We start from the raw sequence: 21139 nt of genomic DNA on the forward strand, positions 1-21139 counted from the left end.
CTTGACATATAACGACATCCATACCAATTATTTCAACGAGTGTTGTTGAATTTTTTAAAGATTATTTTAAAGTAGGTTGTCCCATGCATATTCGATTTATGAGAGTAAATAAATATAAAAAATAAAAAATTAATTGATAAAAATTTTGAAAAACTTTAGATAATTAACAAGTGATAAAAAAAATAACTTAAACTAACAGGATAATTTTTAGCCCCTACATTTTCCACCAACTCAAATCTCATCTCTACAACCCTAAAAAATAAGAGCTGCTATTTTTTTATAAAAAGATTCCAATTAATCCGAAATAATTTCATAGAACCTCCCACTCTTTATAAATAGAACCTGAAGCCATCGTAATAATGAAACCCAGTCTAACCTAAATTGCCTGTTTGAAGAGGTGGAGTCGAACAAAACTGCAAACTTTTAAATCTAAATCCATTACAATAAATCTCACATAAAAAAGAATCACCATCAAGCCAGCCTAGCCGAAATTACCTGTTTGAAGATGTGGAGTTGAACAAAACTGCAAACTTTGGAATCTAGAAATAAATCTCACATATAAAAGAATTTACAAACTTCGTCAATTAATCATTAAAATCTTTCATCAATTCATTAAAAGCTTATTTGAGTGCAGAGGTAGCTTATTTGAGTGCAGAGGTAGTGTGGGAATATGAAGATGAAGATGAAGGCACTTTCATGGTGGTTGATGTTGGTTGGTGTTGTACGTCTCTCATCAGTTTGGTTTGGATTTTTCGACATATGGGCACTTCGTCTTGCTGTCTTCTCCCAGACTAATAGTGAGTCGTTCCTTATTCTTTTGCCTTAGAGCATTTATTCGTTGCATCCATCTAGCTATCTTGGTGACCGTTTTGAAGCTCTTCATTATATTTTTGGAAGTTTGGTTTTTATACTTCTGTAGAACATGAGACAGCGTGCTAGCAGATTATCAATTCTGGACAATTTAAAAAATCTGATATTTGGAGAAATGCTAGATTTGTAATCTGTTGTGCAGGAAGCATCCTAATTTTGATCGCGTAATTAACAAAAATGCGAAGTAGTCGCTAATCTCGGAGATTTCAAATTGAGTACCCTGTTTAATATTCTCAACCTGGCAGCTGTCAAGCGAAGTAAGGTAAAAAATTGGACTTTTCCGGAGCATAAAAAAACAGACCATTAAAATTGCCAAGATCCATATCAGCAAGAAATTAACATAGAAGGAGCTTAAATGGGGCGATTTGTCATTCAGATAATTTATTCATACATTTGATTACCTGCTTGCCACTCCGGGTAGACCATGCGCTTTTTAACTTTTACCATTGCAACGATGTTCTAGTGTGACGGAGAGACATCATGCTTCTAACGCCTCTCATTGGGTAAGCCGATACGGATCTACCAAGACAAGGCATTCCATTGGTGATTCTTGCGATTTAGCTATCTAGCGGTCACTGCCCTCAACCCCTTTATTACATTATAACTATTTCAAGTGTAGTTTTGGCACCTGGTTTGGGACATGAACCCAAATATTCAGTTCCGATTTAGATTGAGTGCTACAAGACACTAACTTCTTGCATTTTCCACTTTGTCATTGACAATGGCACTCACTTGGTTCTGCTTCGCCTGTTCAACTTGCATAAACAGCCCTTCAAGTTTTCCATATCATTTTTGTTGCCTGTACTAAGCACGACTTTCTTTGTATTTACTCTAATATTTTCGTGATATCTTCTTTAATCATCCTTTTGTCAAGATTCATTCTTGCTTCTATCATGTTTGATAGATCTTTTATACAGTTACTTATTTCTGACGGTATACCCTAAGAAAAGTGAGACTGTACAGAAGTTCCCTTTTGTTTGCCAACATAAGATTGTGAAGACCATAATAAACCTAGGAGGTTGTATTGTCACAAAGACACTTATTTTGCTGATTAAACAACTAATTTAATGCTATGCCTCGGTGACGCACCTTTTCACCAATCAAAGAGATACACCACTTCACATTGGAGCGCTGCCATTTATTCTTATGCCCTTAGATGGCCGCTGCCTAAGTATCATCATAAGTTGGCCTTCCTATTGCGCCTTGTCATCCTAAATAAGAGGTTATAGCCTTGGATCTAGTCGGCTCCAACAAATCAGGTCGGCCCTAAATTTAATTGTTATTATTTTTTTTAAACCTTAAGTCGGCCCTAGCTTAATTGCTATAAAGGCCGCCATCTGAGTTTTTTTGAAGAATGCAAATTTAATCTTTACAAGGGCTGCGATCTAACCTTCTGGCAGGGGATATGACTGTCTGAACTTCCCGAGATTGCTAGGGGGCAATGACAGTTGTAGCCGAGTCTTTTCAATGTGAGGATCCTTAAAGTAACCTAGGAGATTTATAATCCTTAGATCCTCCTCGTGGTATCATTAGCTTCTGCTGTGCAATCCTGATATTACCTTAAGTTGCAAACTTGAACTAGACTTGTAACAACATAATCTAAAGTTGGAAATTGGCAAGGTTCATAATTTTGATTTTCCCTCATCATTCTTTTGCATCTTTTGTAAATGGAAAGGATTGATTAGGCCGACTCAACATCATTTACACAAAATCATGGATATCTCTTTTCGTTAACTTAAGAACTTAACATACATTAAGATGAGGATTAGAAGCATGACACACATCTAAGGCTTTAATAGTGGTGTTCTAAAGAATGAATTTATACCCCTTTTGGTTCTGTAACTAGTTTAATCATAAGGTTTCCAAACTTATCTTCTTCCATATGTATGGTATTAGATTTTGGTCTTGAAATAGGAGAAAAAGATTGTCTTTATGTCTTTCCATGTAAAAGTTCACATAACTCAAAACATTTGGGACAGATGTTTTATACACTGTACGGTGTATAAATATTATACTTGAGATGTATGTAATTACCAATGAAACAACATGGATCAGACTTACTAAAAACACCAGACATGATACGAAGCATATACAAGATATCATCATACATTAGGAAGGTACACACTGTAAGAACCCTGCTGGTTCTAACTCTTCTACTGATGCAAATGCTCTAACTCTTCTACTGATGCAAATGCTGTCTTGTTTTTGTATTTTCAAAGGTTTTGAAGAATTTTAAGCAAAAAATAACAAGTGCGCCAGGCAAGAAATGCACATAAAACTGAATTGACAAGAAGTAGAGAGCAACTGCAATTATATTAAGTGTCAGGTAACTGCTACAATTGAAACTAATACACAAAACATACCCGGAGGTGCTCAGATTATTTAAATAAGAAAATTTTGGAACTTGCCAGCCAAAACTGTGAAATTGACAAAACAAGGTGCACAAGTCCAGAATGCAATTTCTCCAAGCCAGGAAAGAGATGGAACAACCTGTATGTGCTAGGCATTGGAAATGGTGCAACTAGAATGCAAGAAGGAAGACGTTTCAGCCCTCCAGAACAAAATGCCCCTATTCTGGAGCCCATGTGCCAAGCTGGAAAATGTACGGCCAGCAAGAGAGATGGTACGGCTGGCTTATTAGATTGAAAAATGCTCAAATTGGGGCTTCTAAACCTGAATGCCCCTTCCCTTATTCAAAAATCTGCAAAAAATTAAAGGAAATAACTTTTGATGAAGCATATTAAAACTCCTGGATGAAGCCCTCACAATTGCAATAATTCAGCTGATCTTTCATAGCCTCAAAATCACTGATCCATGAAGAGTTTTTGTTCTTCAATAGCAAACCCTCTGAAACCCTTGTCTCAGAAAATCTACAGAGCAAAAACCAAGCAATGTCAAATAATCAATAATGAATTGAGGTTGACTTGCTTTTGCCTCTTATAATCCCCAAATGGCATGAATTCCAAAAAGGTACGCCCAATTGCAATTTTAAATACATTTAAATGTATTTAACTTACTTTCCATAGTTTAAATCAAATTTGGGCGAACTTTATGATTTAAGCTATTTTAAAATCACTTTATAACATTTTAAGTGGCTTTTTAATTTTCATAAAGTCAAATATTCATATAAGTTAATTAAATAACTCAACCCCTAAAATATTAATATCTCCCTCAATATTCAGTCTTTTGATGTGCCGTCAGAAGCTGGGGTCAACATTGTATAACCCCCATGTGTCCAGGTGCCCTGACTAAAAATAGCTTCACTGCCAAATTGACTTACTATAAATAGTAAGTTCCTCAACTAAGCTCAAACACTGATATACAAAGGCCTGGAACTGAACTTGAGATTGAACTAAAGACATGGAGTGACAACAATCTCCATTAACTGCCACTGAGACTCTCTATCCAAACATATTAGCCTACGACAGTCCAAATAATAGGCTAATCCCTCGAACTCTGATGCTCACGAAAATGGGGACATTACACACACACACACATGAAGTAATCATGCTGAAAACACGACAGTCATGGAGCAAACACATAAATATGTGTAAGATTTGAAGCATATCCATAAATACACATGAAACATTGACATGAATACATGTAAGGCGTGTAAGGCATGAAGCATCCACGTAAGACATGTAAGGCATATATACAAGCAAGGTATGAGGTATACATGTAAGGCATGAATGTATACACATGAATTCATGTAGGGCACATGAATACACACAAGGCATGAATCATACAGATTAATACACATAAGGCATGAATCATATGTATGAATACACATAAGGCATGTGTTGTGTTGCACACACACACCCTATCTCCAATAGGGACCCCCTTCATTTTGCTTGCATTGCTGGAGTTTTATAGCAGCTTTGTCTTGTAAGGGTTGCTAGAGCGAGAGAGAGGATAGATCAAATTGCATCATGCAGTCTCAGGAGGTGAGAGGGAACTCAAGAATCAAACCTGACTCAAAGCTTAGGGATAAGGGCACAAGGAGTAGGGGTGAGAGTCAATCCTCAAAATAGACCATAGACAAGAAGTGTAGAAATGCATAAGGAAGGAATCAGGGATTCAAGTTCAAAACTAGGTCAAACCCCAACTTATTGTGGAATGAACAAAGGACCAATGCTATGCCCCCTCAAATCCCAATTCGGACTTGGACTTGGAAATAAGTTCTGAAGTTTTCCTTTCAAATTCAGTGTTTACACTCAAATTAGGATTAAGTCCTAAATCCCAAAATAATTCCTAGTACCGAGTTTGAAGTCTAAGCATGCTCCTACATTCTCAAAATCGGTATTTGCAGTCAAGTCAGGAATAAGGCTTTATTGCTAAAATCTTTCCTATCACCGAATTTCTGTCCAGGTCACCCTCAAAACTCGGTGTTTGCTTCAAAACCAGGAGTAAGTCATTAATCCTAAAAGTCTTCCTAGTCCCGAGTTTCTGTCTGATTTCCATGCCCCGAGTTTGCAATGAGGAAATCTTAAAGCTCTCCATATACCGAATTTGCAGCCTACTCCACAAACTGAAAGTTTCAAAACAGAAATTCTCCATGACACTCCATGTGGTGTCTAAGCAGATTTGAGCATGTTAAATCCAAATCAAAGCAATCCCAAACTGAGTTTGTGAGAAATATCAAGGTTGAGCACAAAACAAGAAATGCAATCCAAAACTCGATCTTCCAAACACTGAATTCTGCACCTTAAATGAAGGTTTATCTCCAAATCAGAAATAGACCTTAATCTTGAAAGTCTTCCTATCACTGAGTTTGTGCCCAAATCCTCCAAATTCGGTGATCACAGTCAAAGTAGGAATAAAGCACTAATTCCAAAACTTGTCCTAGTACTTAGTTTGGTCCTTAATCCTAGAACTCGTCCTAACTCCGAGTTTGATCCAGAATTCTTGTTTGTCTTCCACAGTCCGAGTTATGGTCTAAATCAACATGAAGATCCTAGAACTTGTCTTAGGTCCAAGTTGCACACAACAACTAATTTCTTAGCAGCATGCTGAGACAATGAATTCAAGACTGAAAATGCTAAAGGGCTATGAATGCAAACTAAAGGGGGGCCCTGAGTTATATTGCCATCAAAATGAGATCCTTCCAAAATGAGGTAGCAAGGTGATGAAGTCTGAGTGTCTCACTAATTGTGCTTAAAAGGGAAATGTGAAGTGAATTCATTTGTAGGTCAAATAAGAAGGGTATTTGAAATTCTAGCCCTAGAAACCCTTGAGATAATAAAGCTACTTGCCCTTTCAGGTCCAGACCACCAATGGAGCAACAAGAGGGGAAATCTGGAATGCAAGTTGAATGTATGATTGCAATTAGAAGTAGTTTCTAGAAGAGGAGCTAGGATGAATGACATCAGAGGAGAGCTAAGGGAGATGGATCACTCAGAGAAGCCAATAATTTGAAGACTTCAAGATATTGTTTCCAGGTGTGCTGGAGGATTGCCAAGACGAAAGGGGGAAATACAAGATCAAAATTCTGAAAATGATGTCTTCCTAAAGAAGATTGGGAGTAACATGCTCATAGAAATGAAGAATTCTGTAAACACCTGAAAATATTAACAGGCGTGTGCCAATCACGAATGAGCTACAAAGAAGAGAAAGGACAGCTAGATATGAGTTAAAAATGATTCATTGTAAAAAGGGAAATTTAGTCATTGTAAAATAATAATATTTTGGCTAAATTAAAGCAATATTATAAAGCCAAGTATTATTATTTTCCCAAGAAAATTACTTATTTATCCAGTTGGTAGTTTTGTCCTTTTGTGACAAAAGGTTGTTATATTGCCTCTAGAAGCGTGTAACTTTTGTCTTGTAGTGGAATTAGTTAGGAAGTTGTTAGAGTTATTAAATAAAGTTGTCGAGGGTTTCTAGAAGGCAGATTTGGGCCATTGAATGGATTTAATCCTGGTCGTTGATGTAAAATGTAATATCTATAAAAGGCCAATGCCTCTCTCATTGTAATGATTAGAATTAGAATAGCAGTAGCCAACAAGTAGATTTAGAAGTAGAATAGGAATTGCTGAACAGGAATTGTTGTACCAACAGATGAAGCCAATGAATAAAGCATTGAAGCATGGTGTTTTACTAGTTGCCTTCTCTTGTTTGCATGGTTTCTTTCATCGAATTAGTTAAAGTTCAGTGATTTTAATGGTGAAGTGTGAGGATATTTGATCGATTTCTGGTTCATACCATTGAGGATTTGCTGATTGTGAGTTCCTGTGCATAATTAGTCTGAGCCTATTATTGCTATTAGTTCAATTGTGGATGTTTATTTGAGTTGCGCTAGAATTGGGTACTCAGTGTATATTCATGATGTGAAATTCTTTTATTTTCCTTTGGAGATTGCACTATTTCTATGGTGTTTTGAGTTTATCTCTGGTTAAGAAGGAATCAATTTATGTGAAGTCTATCTATCTGCAGCGTCAACCATTACTATCATTGTTCCTAGATTCCCTGAACCCTATCCCTTTGCTCTTTATTTTAATCAGTTTGAGAAGTGAAACATTAATCAGATTGCCATATCAGATGCAAACTAGCTTGTCAGATGTGTAAGTCCCTTTGTGTTTACCAACAAATCACATTATCAATGAGTTATCCTAAGTATTGTCAAGACTTGACATTCGGAACCTTGAGGTTATCTTGTTTGGATGGTCAGAAGGCATATGAGATTTTCTTATTCAAGAGAGAATAGGATATACTCTGTGTATTTCATTCTGTGTTGACAAAAGTGCAAACTTCCCCATCGACAACATCAATCATACGCATGAATACACATAGGGCATGAATCATACACATGAATACATGTAAGGCATGAATCATACACATGAATACATATAAGGCATGGATGTGATGCACCCACTAGGAGGCTGCCAATTTCCATCGAATAACATACATCACTGTTCATTATTTCTTGCCATAAATTAATTACCTAAACTAAATAACTATGTTTGCTCATAGTACAATTGATATTGTCCATTTTCAAGCCCAAGTCTTACTTCCTTCTAATTCCCATCCTTGGATGGGGATTTACTTGTCTAGGGCGCAATGACACCACCTCTATAATGAAGCACAGATTTCAGGAACACCAGTCCATTCACGGTTGGGGCTCACCTGATTTGGGATGGTTTACTCTGTCTCTCCCTAACAACACTACGCCTCTCCTTATGGGGGGAAGAATTAGAATTGATTAATAACTTAGACTGTAAATATATTGATACCTCATTGTACTATGAAGTATGAACATTTATATATTCATATAAAAAGAAATTAAACATAACTGATATATGTGACTGATTTTCCTATTACTGTCACATATGAAACTATGAAATGTAAAGTCAGATGAAACATATTGCATTATAGCTACGTGTAAGCTTGTATTATTACTTTCTTTATTTTCCTCTAAACTCCTTTTGATGATTTGGAATGAGCATTTGATCCTTATTAAATATCTTGGATATTGATCGGTTGCAACCTTTGATTAGGAAGGGTCATATCTTTCCTTAACAGCCTCTCTTCATGAGTTATGGTTATTGTCTAACCGCACCTTTACAAGATTATTAGTTATTAACACAAATCATATTTGTATGTTTAATCACTGCCTTTGTAAGTGTAATCCCTGATTATTAGACATAATAACTTCTGACTTTTGTTAATTATAACTTCTGCCTTTGTCTAGACTTTAATGTGATCGTTGCCTTTTTATCATCATAATCGCTGTCAATAAACACTAAGGTTGATTATCATTGTCTACTGCTGAGGGGACAATCTCTGACACCTGTAGTCCACTTAGTATTTGCTTCAATAATTAACTTTATTTGAGGTTACCGATCAGGATAAATGCAGTTTTTTATATATAATTTTTATTGAATATATTTTCTGAATTTATTTATTATTTTATTTGTTTCTAATTACATTGTTATGATAATGAATACTTATTACATTTTATTTTATTGAATTCATAATCTGGGGCATGACAATAAATCATACACATGAATGCACATAAGGCTTGAATCATACAGGTGAATACGCACGAGGCATGAATCATACACATGAATACATGTAAGGCATGATGATACCAATTGTAATGCATCCTTTTTTGGATTGCCCTAAGTCTTGTCCTAAAATCACAAATTCCATTAAAATAAGAAATGTAAGATAGATAGGGATATAACTTTACCAATTAAAATGCCTTTTAACAAGATAAATTATGATTTAGGTCTTGCAACCATATTAAACTATATATATATATATATATATATATATGGGTTAGAATGTAATATCCCCTGTAGTGGTATGACTGAAAATACAAGGAATGTTTACGAACAATTGCCTGTCCACTCTGCTGTTATGAAGTTTGTGTCTTGCTGATGTGTTGTCTCAGAAAATTCAGATTGGTATGGAGGTCATCAAACACATGTTTCTCATGTAAGATCAACAATAATGACTTCTAATTGTTAAGACCATTGCCTAAAATACATTTGCCATTAAATTATAGAGTTCTAAGCCACAAACAAACTCCTACAGCATGCTGATATTATGACAAACAGTTGGTAAGTAACCTCAGACCATTCATACATAAAGATGCAACTTAATTCCTTCCTTATTACAAAATGGTGTTCAATGAGTCCTTACAATGATGATATGAAGACCAACACTCAACCTACTTGTGACTCAGAAATTTCTGAGTACATTGGCAACCATGGATATTATAGCTAACTGAAAACAGTACATAGGATGATATCAATGCACCTGATGAAATTCGCCTTGTAGGAGAGTTGAAGAAGCAAGCAATACCCTTGGGTTTTGACCCCACTCAATGCCAAATTAATTGGTCTTCAGAATCACCCCTGCTGTAGGTAAGGTGGTCTGATAATGGATGGATAGCGACTTACTTGCAACTTTTCATCAAAAATTAATCGCCTTGGTTCCTTCAATGTAGTGCCATACTTCTTAGGGATGATTGTCGCTAATAAAGTAAGTTGTGAACCAAATTCGAGGGTAATGGCTGCCTGATACGATTCTGTCACAGACTGATTATACCCTGGTTTCTTAACAAATACACCTTCAAAAGTCTTTCAAAAGGATCGCCTATCCCTTCCAAAATTATCGCTATCCTCTAGGATGAAATTCGATGCCAAAATTGTAGATAATGAGCGATTTGTCATGAATGGCAGTCTGATATGATTTGCTTCAGACTCGTCTGTCACTGAATTCACCTTCAAAGCTCCTTCAATCACCTCCTAAGGGGACGCCCTTCTCCTCCAATACTATTGATGCCTTCCTTTGTATGTTTTGATGCTTAAATGATGAAGAGGGAACAAAATCGTAGGTAATAGGAACCTGGTTTGATTGGTTCTCAGGTCTGATTTGATCTCTGAACCTGCTTATTCCTTTCCCCAATGGCCCTGAAGGGTATCGCCTTATGTTTCCAGTCCAAGCGCTGTCCTCCAATTAAGTTTTTGATGCTTCAGCAAGTAGATAACAGCAAGGTCGTGGAAATGAAGTGGAGAACTTGATTTGTCTCAGATCTGCTAGACATTCAGCTATCTCCCAATTCCTTTCTCAATCCGTCTTCAAGGAATGTCGCCTATCTCTTCAATGGAAATCAATGCATAAATATGATAAATATGGATGGTCTGAAAATACCATGAAATGTCTACTATGAGATGCACAATAAAACTCTTTAAGCCCAATTGAGATGACTGAAGTATCACCTCCTCAATGCAACCCCTCGGAAGGTCTTCCACTCCCTCAGTTATGCAATCTATGGGAGTTTTCGTTGCCAAAGACCCAAGTCTACAGACACCTCTCGATTCTACAAAACCCAACCAATGATCAAATTCAATTCCCAAATCTGCCTTGAAGCTTCATCTTGATCTCCCTTTATAGTTTTTCACTTCAACATCCAGAAGCTTCTAGAATTGACTTTAAAAAAAAATATTTATTAGTCACTTTTATTAAATTAATTAATTATAAAGTCATCTTTTAATTTTAATTTATTTGATAACTCTATAAATAATTAACTTAATATTATTAATTAAAATAATTAATCAAGCTATCCATAAAATATATCAATAATTTGGACAACTTAATTAATTAATTCTTCTTCAAAATGGAGACATTACATAGAAAACACACATGAGTACAAAATTACAAATATACATAATCATCATAATTCATTAGATAGGTCATGTCACATCTATATTCATTTTTAGTATTCAATCACAATAGGGTTTGATTGAGGGAGATAGATAGGTTGGCCTGAAGCAATCCTCAAACTAAGGCCAAGAGTGGACACTTACCCTCTTGGCCCCAAGTGGCAGGCACATTGGATATCCAGCATGGGGTGGTCTACCTAGTGGGGTGTTTGTATCTGCCCTCCCTATTCATGTCTCCTTATTATCCTCTTGTGATGGTGATTTCTCCAACAATCAACCATTGTAGGGGTTGGAAATGAAATCACAATAGGGTGCCCGGAAATCCTCCTATCTAAGCCCAAGAGTAGACAATCACCCGCTTGAGCAGCAGGCACATTGGACATCCATCATCGGGTGGTCTACCTAGATGGTGATCCCGTATCTGCTCCCCTTTTTTGCATTTCCTTCCCTTCTCCACATGATTGCTTGCCAGGTGGTCTACCTAGATAGATTAATGATTTAGGATATGCATTTCATATTATCACACAACAATTATTGATTCTACTATTTCATACCACCATACTTGTAGAATACAATATTATTGCAGGTTATGTATTTTCAGTCTGCTGTGGTATTTTAGAGTCTTAGACAGATTCGACTTGATATATTATGAATTGATCTGCTCTTTATGAGTACTGATGCTAATTCAATTGCTCTCCTTGATTGCTTGATTCCTTGTTCCCTATTGGATCTTCCTATATTTTGCCCTAGAATCACAAATTTAGTAAATAAGGAATGAAGTATATTTAAGAAATCCAAACAATAATGTATGCTTGTATAGTTATTTGCACACTAGAAGGTCTCTTTTCTTTCTTTATGTTGACATTTATGATAAAAACTTTGGATTAATGCTCTGTTGTTTTGTTCACTAGTGACTGAAGTGCATGGAAGGACATTTGGGGTTTGGACACTTCTTACATGCACCCTATGCTTTATGTGTGCTTTTAACCTTGAGAATCGGCCGCTTTATTTGGCTACACTACTGTCATTTTTCTATGCCCTCGGCCATTTTCTGACAGAATATCTTATCTACCATACAATGGCAATAATTAACTTGGCGACTGTTGCTCTCTTTGCAGGTATTTTCCATTTTAAATTTCTTCATTCTACACTTCCTTCTGTCAAACTCAAAATGTTTATTTTAGTCAACTTTCTTTTCATTTCTAAAAGGCAATAATATTTATATTGTTGCTATGATTGGGATGTCTAGTACACTACTTTGATAGAAAAAGGACAAATATGTCTTCAGTTCTAATTCTATCCTTATTGATATGTAATATGAAAGGTGAGAAGGTAATGTTCTGACTTTTTCAAAGATAACGAAGGACTCAAATTAGAAATACTAGATATTGTAGAAAACAAATACACTCTCTTGAAAAGATTACATAGGAACTAGAGGTCCATGTTAAAGAGTTAAACAATTGTACATCCAGAGATGGTGGGCAGTTGATTAACAACAGATGAGTTTAAAACATTACTTTAGGCATGAGATGCCAAAATGATTCTCTAGATTTCCATTGCATGGGCTGCATGAGGCCAAAAGGAATGGTATATCCGCTCTTGGGCCTAGGGTAGAGGATCTCTAGGGCACCCTATTGAGTCACCCTATCTTAGCCCTTCTATGGTTGAGCCTTCTCAAATTGATTTAAGCGATCTTGTGATTAGATCTATACTTCTAATGCATGCTTGATGATTTCTAATTAAAGAGATCTATCTTATGAATTATGACTGTAAATGATTCCCAACTTGTTTGTAGGGTCTCAATCAAAGTGAAGGTATCTCTAACCCTACTTTGTTTCAATTAAAAATTGTGATCTAGGGCAAAATTTGGATATTTATAATTCTGGGGACATTACTCTTCCCTTCCTCTTCCTCTTCTTCTTTGACATTAATTGTAGGGGTGGCCACTTGTTAAGGGGACTTATCCTTCCTCTTGGTGGAAGGCTTCTCTTTTTTTTGACTCTTCTAGGCTTGGTTCCTACCATTGGATTTAGATTTTTCGACCATTCTTGTGTTTTGTCAATCACCTTTTGTGTTTGGTCTAGATGGAGGTGTCATTGGTGATTGACCAATCCATTTTGGGGATTTGCTATGCATACACCTTATCTTGCTCATAGGAAGAGTCCAATACTTTGGCACCTTGGCTATTTCAAATGCTTTGACTTGGGTTATAGTTAACCTAGAGTAATCCTTTTGCTTGGCCTCATGCTCATCCGTGAAGTCAACCCAAAAGTCCTCGATGACTGGTTGGTGTTCATAGGAAAAACCAATTATTGGTCCTACCTTGCTCACTGGGTCAAACCTCCCTTTGATTTTTTATAGTTGTAGAGTTACTATTGCCATCTTTGCCTCCTTTGTTTTGCTATGGTTATTAGAGGAGCATTTTGAAATATCCCCTTTTTTTTCAATTTTTTCTAGTTACAAACATCACAAAGCACTCGTTAGGGTTAGAAAAGATAATCAAAACACTGTTGAAAGGTAACCCTTCCACTTTCTGATCACCAAGAGCCCAGTGTGGGAAGGTGAGAGCATATGGTGAGGGAATCGTTAGCTTCGATAATCCACTGGAAATTACAATGCTGGGCGGCAAGTTAGCCCCTTCCGCTTGTCTAGCGGGTGATAGAGATTTTAACCACAATTTGGTGGTATGACCAGCCAATTACAATGCCAATGAAACTGTAGTAAATAACAATCACTCAACCACTTATTCAGTGGGAGGAATGAAAAGGATAATAACAATCCACTCAACCGCTTATTCAGCAGGAGGACAATAGTACAATAAGAAAAGATAGGCGGCAAAGCCAGCCTCTTCCACTTATTCAGTGGGTCTTGTGATACAATTCAGAAAAGATAGCTGTTAGTACTACTAATCAGCTTTACATTACATAGCATGAATTTTCAGATTAGAGAATATCACTATCTATTGCGCCCCCCCCCCTTTTTGGCCACATCTCCCTGAAGGGGATGTCTCCGGGACGGGGGGACAGGGATGCGACGTCCCCCGCTGTCCCGCCACCGCCACCCAATCGCTGCCGGAGACATCCTTCGAGAGACGTGCAGACGTCTCTCGAGGGACTGGGAGATGCCTAGATGTCTCCCGTCGCCCCCACGTATATGCAATGTTTAAAATTAAAATTTAAAAAAAAGTGACTTTTTTGGGGGTTAAGGGGTAACTCTAATTGGACGTGGGCCAATAGAATGGGGTCAAGGGGTAGCGGCGCTGCCCCTTGACCTCAACTTGGGGGCGTTGCCCCCAAACCCTCATTGAAAAATATAGGGGGAAACCGCGCCGATAGAAGTAGGGAAAATTTAACCTCCGAGTCTGATTAGGCTCCATATAACAACACAATTAGCATTGAAGAAATTTTGGTATTTAGATTTAGTATTTCAAATTTCCTATAGTCTCATTTGAAATGTAATTCTTATACTGTAATACTGTCATACATCTTTTCAAAACTAGTTTTTCAAGTACTATATGTATATGTATAACTATATCAGCAGCACCACCCCGCCACCCTCCGCCGCCGTCCCCCCGCCATCCCCAAACTTAGGCCCTTGGTCCCCCTGTCCCGGAAACGCATCCCCCTGTCCCCCTGTCCCCAACGCCTGTGGAACACTGGGATGTAGTGAACAATCTGTGTGGTTTTTTTAACATAATAATCATTGTCCTCCATGTCACATTTGTCATACTTTTGATAGGTAGGAAGGTCAAAGGTCTCCTCAATGGCTTCAACGGTGATATTTAGCAATGTTTGATTGGTGGGTCCAAAGATCTTTTGGTTAGCATCATAATTTTTTGTACATGCCTGGACCGGTTCTGGAGACTACAAAGAGACAGGGAGTGTTGTTGGTAGCACTGATCCACTTTTTGAAGCACATCTTGCCTACATTATTCTATCATCCACCTTGTTCATCCTGTTGATGAATTCTTTGACATTGTTAGTGTCTAAAATCTCTACCCAAGAGGAGACAATCTTTGAAGAGGATGATGTCCTTTATATTCATATTTCATTTCTTTGAATCTTAAAGAACTGAGCAAATAAAAGTGAATAATTTTTTATCTAAGAACTTGCTGAAAGGCAGGGATAGCTTGCAAGATAAAATTGGGAGTAAGTAGGAGATAGTTTGAAAATTCAAAGGGGTCCATAGTAAAGTAGGTAGAGGTTGGAGTTTCGAGATAGCTTGTGCAAGTTCTCATTGGTGATGAAGTGGTCTAAAGGTCTGCCACAAATTGTGTAATAACCTCCCTAGTTTTTTTTTTGACAAATGCAGATGTTCAATGTACAACAGGGAACAATGATATATTGCTGTTATAATAGTTGATGGAAAGATTATACTGCTGAAGCATGAACTGATATCAATGGCACTATGCAAATTTCTTACCAAGTTTGCCCATGTACATTAAACCCACACCAAATGAAAACAATAATGATTTACCACCATTACAAGCCCAGAAATCACTTGCAAGCTAGCAACATCAACTGCAGGTCTGAAATATTAATGATTACTTTTGGTACAGGCTTGGACAGGATGCTCACACCCCAAACTCTCAGTAATTTAGCTGTGAAACTACTTTTTGTTGTTTACATGAAGATGCTTTTCTTCCTTGCATTCAACATCTCTGCATTTTCATCTGCTATCTTTACTCTTTCTAAAATCCAGAAATAGTTGTACCTCAAGTTACTTCTTACTTATATCAGTATAGCGTTTTGCTGCTCTTTGAACTGATGTGTTTGCTGTTTTATTGCACTTCTTATATGCAATCCATGATGGATCTTACTCATCTTGAATTACTGTGTTCCTAGAGAAAATTATGAAACTAATTTCTTGTTGCTTTTCTTGAACACAAATGCTGGAGAGTATTTAACTAATTTATTGTGGTCTTCTGTCTTGAATGTGTTAAACCAAGTAACGAAAATTATTGTCCATCTTTTTCTTTTTATCTTCATTTTCATTGTATACATATACACAGGAACATCAATAGTATGGATGATCCTTCATTGGAACACACATCACTATAAACATCCTCGACAGATGGGCAAGGATGAATAATCTGCAAGCTGTTTGTGCAATTTTGAAGGTTCACCACGAAACTAATGCAGAGGCTTGGATTTGGTAGCATACAACCTTGCACATTATATCAGGAGTTACATCTTATTAAAGATGCCATGAGATTTTTGTGTCTTTAAAAGCTTGAAATTTTCTATGTAACTTTGCCTATCTCGTTTGTTATGTTTCTTAATAACATTGTATCTTTTTTGTCAGGTAGGTTTAATACAATAAATGTGCTTCTTTTGCAGTTATTTACACAAGTTATTCTTGCCTAAATAATTAAAATGAAATACCAATGCATTATTTTGTTGAATGAAAACCTAGTGCTGCAATATGGCATTGAATGATCACTGCCTTTGCTAGAAGACATGCAATTTTTGAACCAAAATTCTGCATTCCATAAAAGTTTCATAAAGATCATCATGCATGGTATCATTTCACAGAGCATTTTTTACACTCGTCAATGAGTTTGTTAAAATTGTGGCAGAAGCTCTTAAACACTTGTTAACTTGCTTTAACTTGTTCTCTTCTTAAATGAGTTGTACACCATGGTTATCGTAAAAGAAAATGGTAGTCTCCAAATGGACCTGCAAGTTCTGGAAAGTAGTTTTTTGTCAGATAAAATAATCTTTTTTATTTTGTGCCGATCCCATTTACAATTGTGGTATTAGCTTAGCTAAAAAAATTCTTGTTAATTGAGAAATATATTCTATTGTAGTATTTGGCTGCTTCTAATTCATCAGGTGGGCTACACAGAAATGCTGACGTTGGTTTGCTTATGCATTCTCTGTTATTTGCCAAACAAAGTCCATGGCTTAACTAAAGCTACTTTTCGAGTCATTGACCATGGCTTAACTTGCCGATTAACTGATAGACATCGGTTTGGTAAAGATGGAAATATAAAATGATTATAATAAACATATTGTTCCATGGTGTGAACCTTTTATCATTTTCCTTTCCGTAGTGAGGCAAGGAGGCCTGTGCATTTGTCAGTTGTTTGGCCTAACATATATCCAATTTATAGAAAATGTGATAGAATGAATGAATAAAGGGATTTTAATAATGTCCATGAGACCAAGTGGTCTAAGGGACCAAGAGCTCCAAAAACAACACTAATTCAGATTTCTCTCCATGTCAGCTGTTTTTTTATGAGCCTTGACTAAGATAGTCACAGTTTTGTGAAGCCTGGCTTCCTCAAATAACTTGCTCAGATGGTCCACCTTCAGAGTATCTTCAAGCTGCTTATGGATATCCTCATAAGCCATGCACTCCATGATGAAGTGCCATTTGGTTTCAATAGCCCCTTTACCACAAAAAATGCAAGTCCTCTCTTCCCACTATTCTTTGGGAGTTATCCGTCTACCTTTTTCATATCAAAGATGACGAGACCTAGTTCTCAATTGAGCTACTAAGATTCTAGCCTTTCCCTTGATTTCAGCCCTTAGGTAAACCTTTTCATCGTGTGTCCACATGGGATTGAATTCTTTGACACAATGTGTTTTTCTGGCTGTTTTGTTTTGTCTACATGATAGTCTTGAATTTTTCCATCACCCAAATTTTTATCTCCTCATTAGAGTTAGGGCAATCTTGCCAATTAATGTCCCATTTGTTCATCCACTTGTTATTCTTCTTTCTCCAAGTCGTCTTCTTGCATTTTTACTCCTCCATAGTAACCATTTTGGGCCAGTGTAATTCATCCATGTTTATGTTGGGATTAAGGTGTCTCAACCTTTGCAAATCCTAACATTGATTTTGCATTTATTTATTTATTATTTGCCTACAAATGTCTAGTCATCTAGTAGGAGCCACAGGTTTGGTGGTATCCTACTTGGCAATGACTTTATGACACATGTTGTACATGTGGAGGTAGGCATCCATTTTGAGGATTTTGACATGTGCCAGCATATGATAGATTCTATGACATATTGGACAAGTGGCATGAGATACCTTTTGCATGGAGAAGGTGAGTGCCCAAGTTGGGTTATGATGAGTTGTAAGAGAATAAGCTAATATTAGTCATTTATGATGGATTCTCTTACAATTGTAAGTGTTGTAAGTTATGATAGTTGTAAGATGTGTAAAAGCATATGTCATACCTCTAAATAGTAAATTTTGGGTGCTCAACTTATGAGGTTTGAATGGGGAGTCATTTGGGGGTGGACATGTGTCATTTGCGTGCTTTCTAATGGCAAAAAAAAGGGGCCGAATGCCTTGCACGACCCCATCTTCTTGCTTCATCTAGAAGCTTCCTTTGTTGTTGTATTTCTCTATATAAGGTAGCCTTGGAGAGTATTAGTCATATTGTGTATTGCAAGTGAAGTGTTTTGTTGTTGTGATTAATCCAGATTGTAGGCTGTTAGTTGTAGACTCTTCTTGAAGAAGCTAAGTGTTGATATTGTATTGTAAGAATTTGTTTATTGGAATATAAAGTACTGTGCTTTTGGAGTGTGGGTTCTTTCACCCGAAAGGGTTTTTCCCATGATATATCTTGTGTTCATTGTGTTTATCTTTATGCATTTTTAATATCTACTTGTGAATGTGTTTCTAATTCTGTTATAGAAGATTTATAAATAAAATTTGCACTCTCCCCCACTAGATTAGTGTTAGAAAGCATTTTTCGCACCTTAACTTTCTCTCAGTTGGTATCAAAGCCTAGCCAGTTTTGTTTCCGTTGTTGGGTAGTGGGCTTTTTGTATTGATTTCAGTTTGAGTGGGAGCTTTTGTAGAGTATTTTCAAAATCTTGTTGTAGGAAGAAGATGGCAAGCACATCCACAAAAGTTGATATGAAGAAGTTTAATGGTAGCAACTTCAAACTTTGGAAGTTGAAAATGGAGGATATGTTGGAACAAAACCTTAGAATACAATGCAAGATGTTTGGGATACAATCGATCAAAAAGATAAGGGCCTCATAATGCTCTGTTTGGTAGACTTCGTATTATTGAATGTTCATGAAGTGAAGTCCGCGAAAGATCTTTGGAAGAAGCTTGGAGATGTTTATTAGGATAAATCCCTGGCAAACAAGTTTTTTCAGAGAAAGATGTACTCTCTAAAGATGGAAGATGGAGGATCTAGTATCTGTTGTTGATCATCTCAATGCATTCAACATGATTATTGCTCAGTTAATTTCTGTTGGTGACAAGATCGAGGAGGTAGATCATTGCATGCTTTTGTTATATTCATTGCCTAATTCTTGGGACTGCCTTGTTATGGCTATTGAGAGTACAATCATCACGTTCAAGATGGATGAGGTGGTATCATCCTAACTTTTTGAAGAGATGAGAAGGAAGACATTTGAGACAGGTAAGAAGGCTCTTGCAGTTTGTGGTAGATCAAAAGAGAAAGGCAAGAAGGACAAGAAAGATGAAAGAGGCAAATCCAAATCCCTTGGGAGATCTAAGTCTCTTGGGAAGTCCAAGGCAAAATGTTGGAATTGTGGGAAAACCGATCATTTTTGTAAAGATTGTGAGGAGAAAAAGAAGAGACCCTCCAATTTAGATTCAAACAAATCCTCTCAAAATGACGGTGAAGCATTTGTCGTAGCTTTGGCAATGCATGCATCGAAAGATGTGTGGTTGATAGATTCGGGTGCATCTTTTCACATGACCTCACATCGGGGTTGGTTTTCAAAGTATGAAGAATATGATGGTGGGAAGGTGTATCTTGGTGATGACTCTCATTTGAAGGTTGTTGGTTGTGGAAGAGTCAAGATTAGATTCCCTGATAAAAGAGGGAAGGGGATTGATGGTGTAATGCACATCCCGAGTTTGGCACAAAATCTACTCTCTATATGTAAGTTGAGTGATGTGGTTGTGCAGGTTGTTTTCTCACAAGGTGTATGCAAGATGACTAGAGGTTCTATGGTGCTTGCTAAGGGTGTTCGGATAGGCACCTTGTATAAGTTGGATGCATGCACTATACCTTGTAATAGTGCTTCTATGGAGTCCAAGAAGAGGGCTCTAGTTTCTTCATCCTCACCATCAGATCAAGCTGTAAAGAGGATTGTTGCTTCTACATCCGATGGTTGTGCTTTTTGGGTATCCAAGGGTGCCAATGCTTTGGAGATGAAACTACCAGTGGATACGACAATTTTATGGCACCAAAGACTTGGTCACATTGGTGAGAAGGGTCTCAAAACCCTGAAAAATAAATACCTCATAGAAGGGCTTGATGATTGTAATCTTGAGTTCAAATTGTTTGCAAACACTGTACCTATGGTAAACAAAATCGTGTTAAGTTTTACTCTAGTTCTCACAAATCTTCTGGGTTGTTGGACTTGATACATTTTGATGTTTTCGGTCCTATTAATGTTCCTTCGATTTCAAAATCTGTGTATTTTGTTTCATTCATTGAGGACTACAGTGGGACATTTGTTTATTTTCTCAGAAATAAATCTGAAGTCTTTAGTTAGTTTAAGGATTTTAAGGTTCTTGTTGAGAATCATACTAGTAGAAAGATTAAGTGTTTGAGGATTGGCAATGGTGGTGAGTTTTGCTTGGTAGATTTCTATAGGTTTTGTAAAGACCATGGGATTGAGAGGCATAAAACAACTCCATACACCCCTCAACAGAATGGAGTTGCAAAGAGGATGAATAAGAAATTGATGGAGAGGGCTATGAGTATGCTTAATGGTGCTGGCCTCGAACAAATTTTTTGGGCTGAAGCTGTACCCACTGCTTGTTATTTGGTAAATAGATCTCTTACATCAACACTTGTTGATAAGACACCTATGGAGGTGTGGTAAGGAAAGAAACCCTCAATGAGACATTTCAGAGTATTTGGTTGTGAAGCTTATGCTCATTTTTCGAGTGAAAAGAGGTCTAACTTGGAGAAGAAGGGCAACAGAGTGTATCTTTATCGGCTATGGTGTTGGTGTAAAAGGGTACAAGCTTTGGAATCCAATGATAGAGAAAGTTATCTATAGCAAAAATGTTATTTTCAAAGAGATGAAACCTTCCACTATTGAGCTACAACCAGAGAAGAGGAGAAATAAAATAAGAAGGTAGTTCAA

The 21139-nt window shown here is 36.9% G+C and overlaps 1 protein-coding gene across 2 annotated transcripts; it reads left to right on the forward strand.

Annotated features, from left to right (window-relative positions):
* Positions 1-349: 349 nt before the first annotated feature.
* On the forward strand, positions 350-16381 carry LOC131075093 (ergosterol biosynthetic protein 28). 2 transcript variants are annotated; one of them, XM_058011923.2, is made up of 3 exons: positions 350-797; positions 11951-12157; positions 15351-15683. In XM_058011923.2, exons 1-3 carry the CDS (start codon positions 671-673, stop codon positions 15392-15394), a joined length of 378 nt encoding a protein of 125 aa, XP_057867906.1. In that variant the 5' UTR covers positions 350-670; the 3' UTR covers positions 15395-15683. The 2 variants fall into 2 exon arrangements, with proteins under 2 accessions (XP_057867906.1, XP_057867900.1); XM_058011917.2 differs by lacking the exon at positions 15351-15683 and adding an exon at positions 16051-16381 and having other exon boundaries at positions 353-797.
* The last annotated feature ends 4758 nt before the right edge of the window (positions 16382-21139 follow it).

The sequence above is a fragment of the Cryptomeria japonica genome, chromosome 11 (genome assembly GCF_030272615.1).
Source record: "Cryptomeria japonica chromosome 11, Sugi_1.0, whole genome shotgun sequence".
Taxonomy (NCBI): Eukaryota; Viridiplantae; Streptophyta; class Pinopsida; order Cupressales; family Cupressaceae; genus Cryptomeria; species Cryptomeria japonica.

Bases quoted from the DNA above. Each gene is read 5' to 3' on its own strand.
- LOC131075093 (XM_058011917.2), top strand. From the start codon at position 671: ATGAAGATGAAGATGAAGGCACTTTCATGGTGGTTGATGTTGGTTGGT. The intron at 798-11,950 runs GTGAGTCGTTCC...TTTGTTCACTAG, and splicing joins TGTCTTCTCCCAGACTAATA to TGACTGAAGTGCATGGAAGG. The intron at 12,158-16,050 runs GTATTTTCCATT...ACATATACACAG, and splicing joins GACTGTTGCTCTCTTTGCAG to GAACATCAATAGTATGGATG.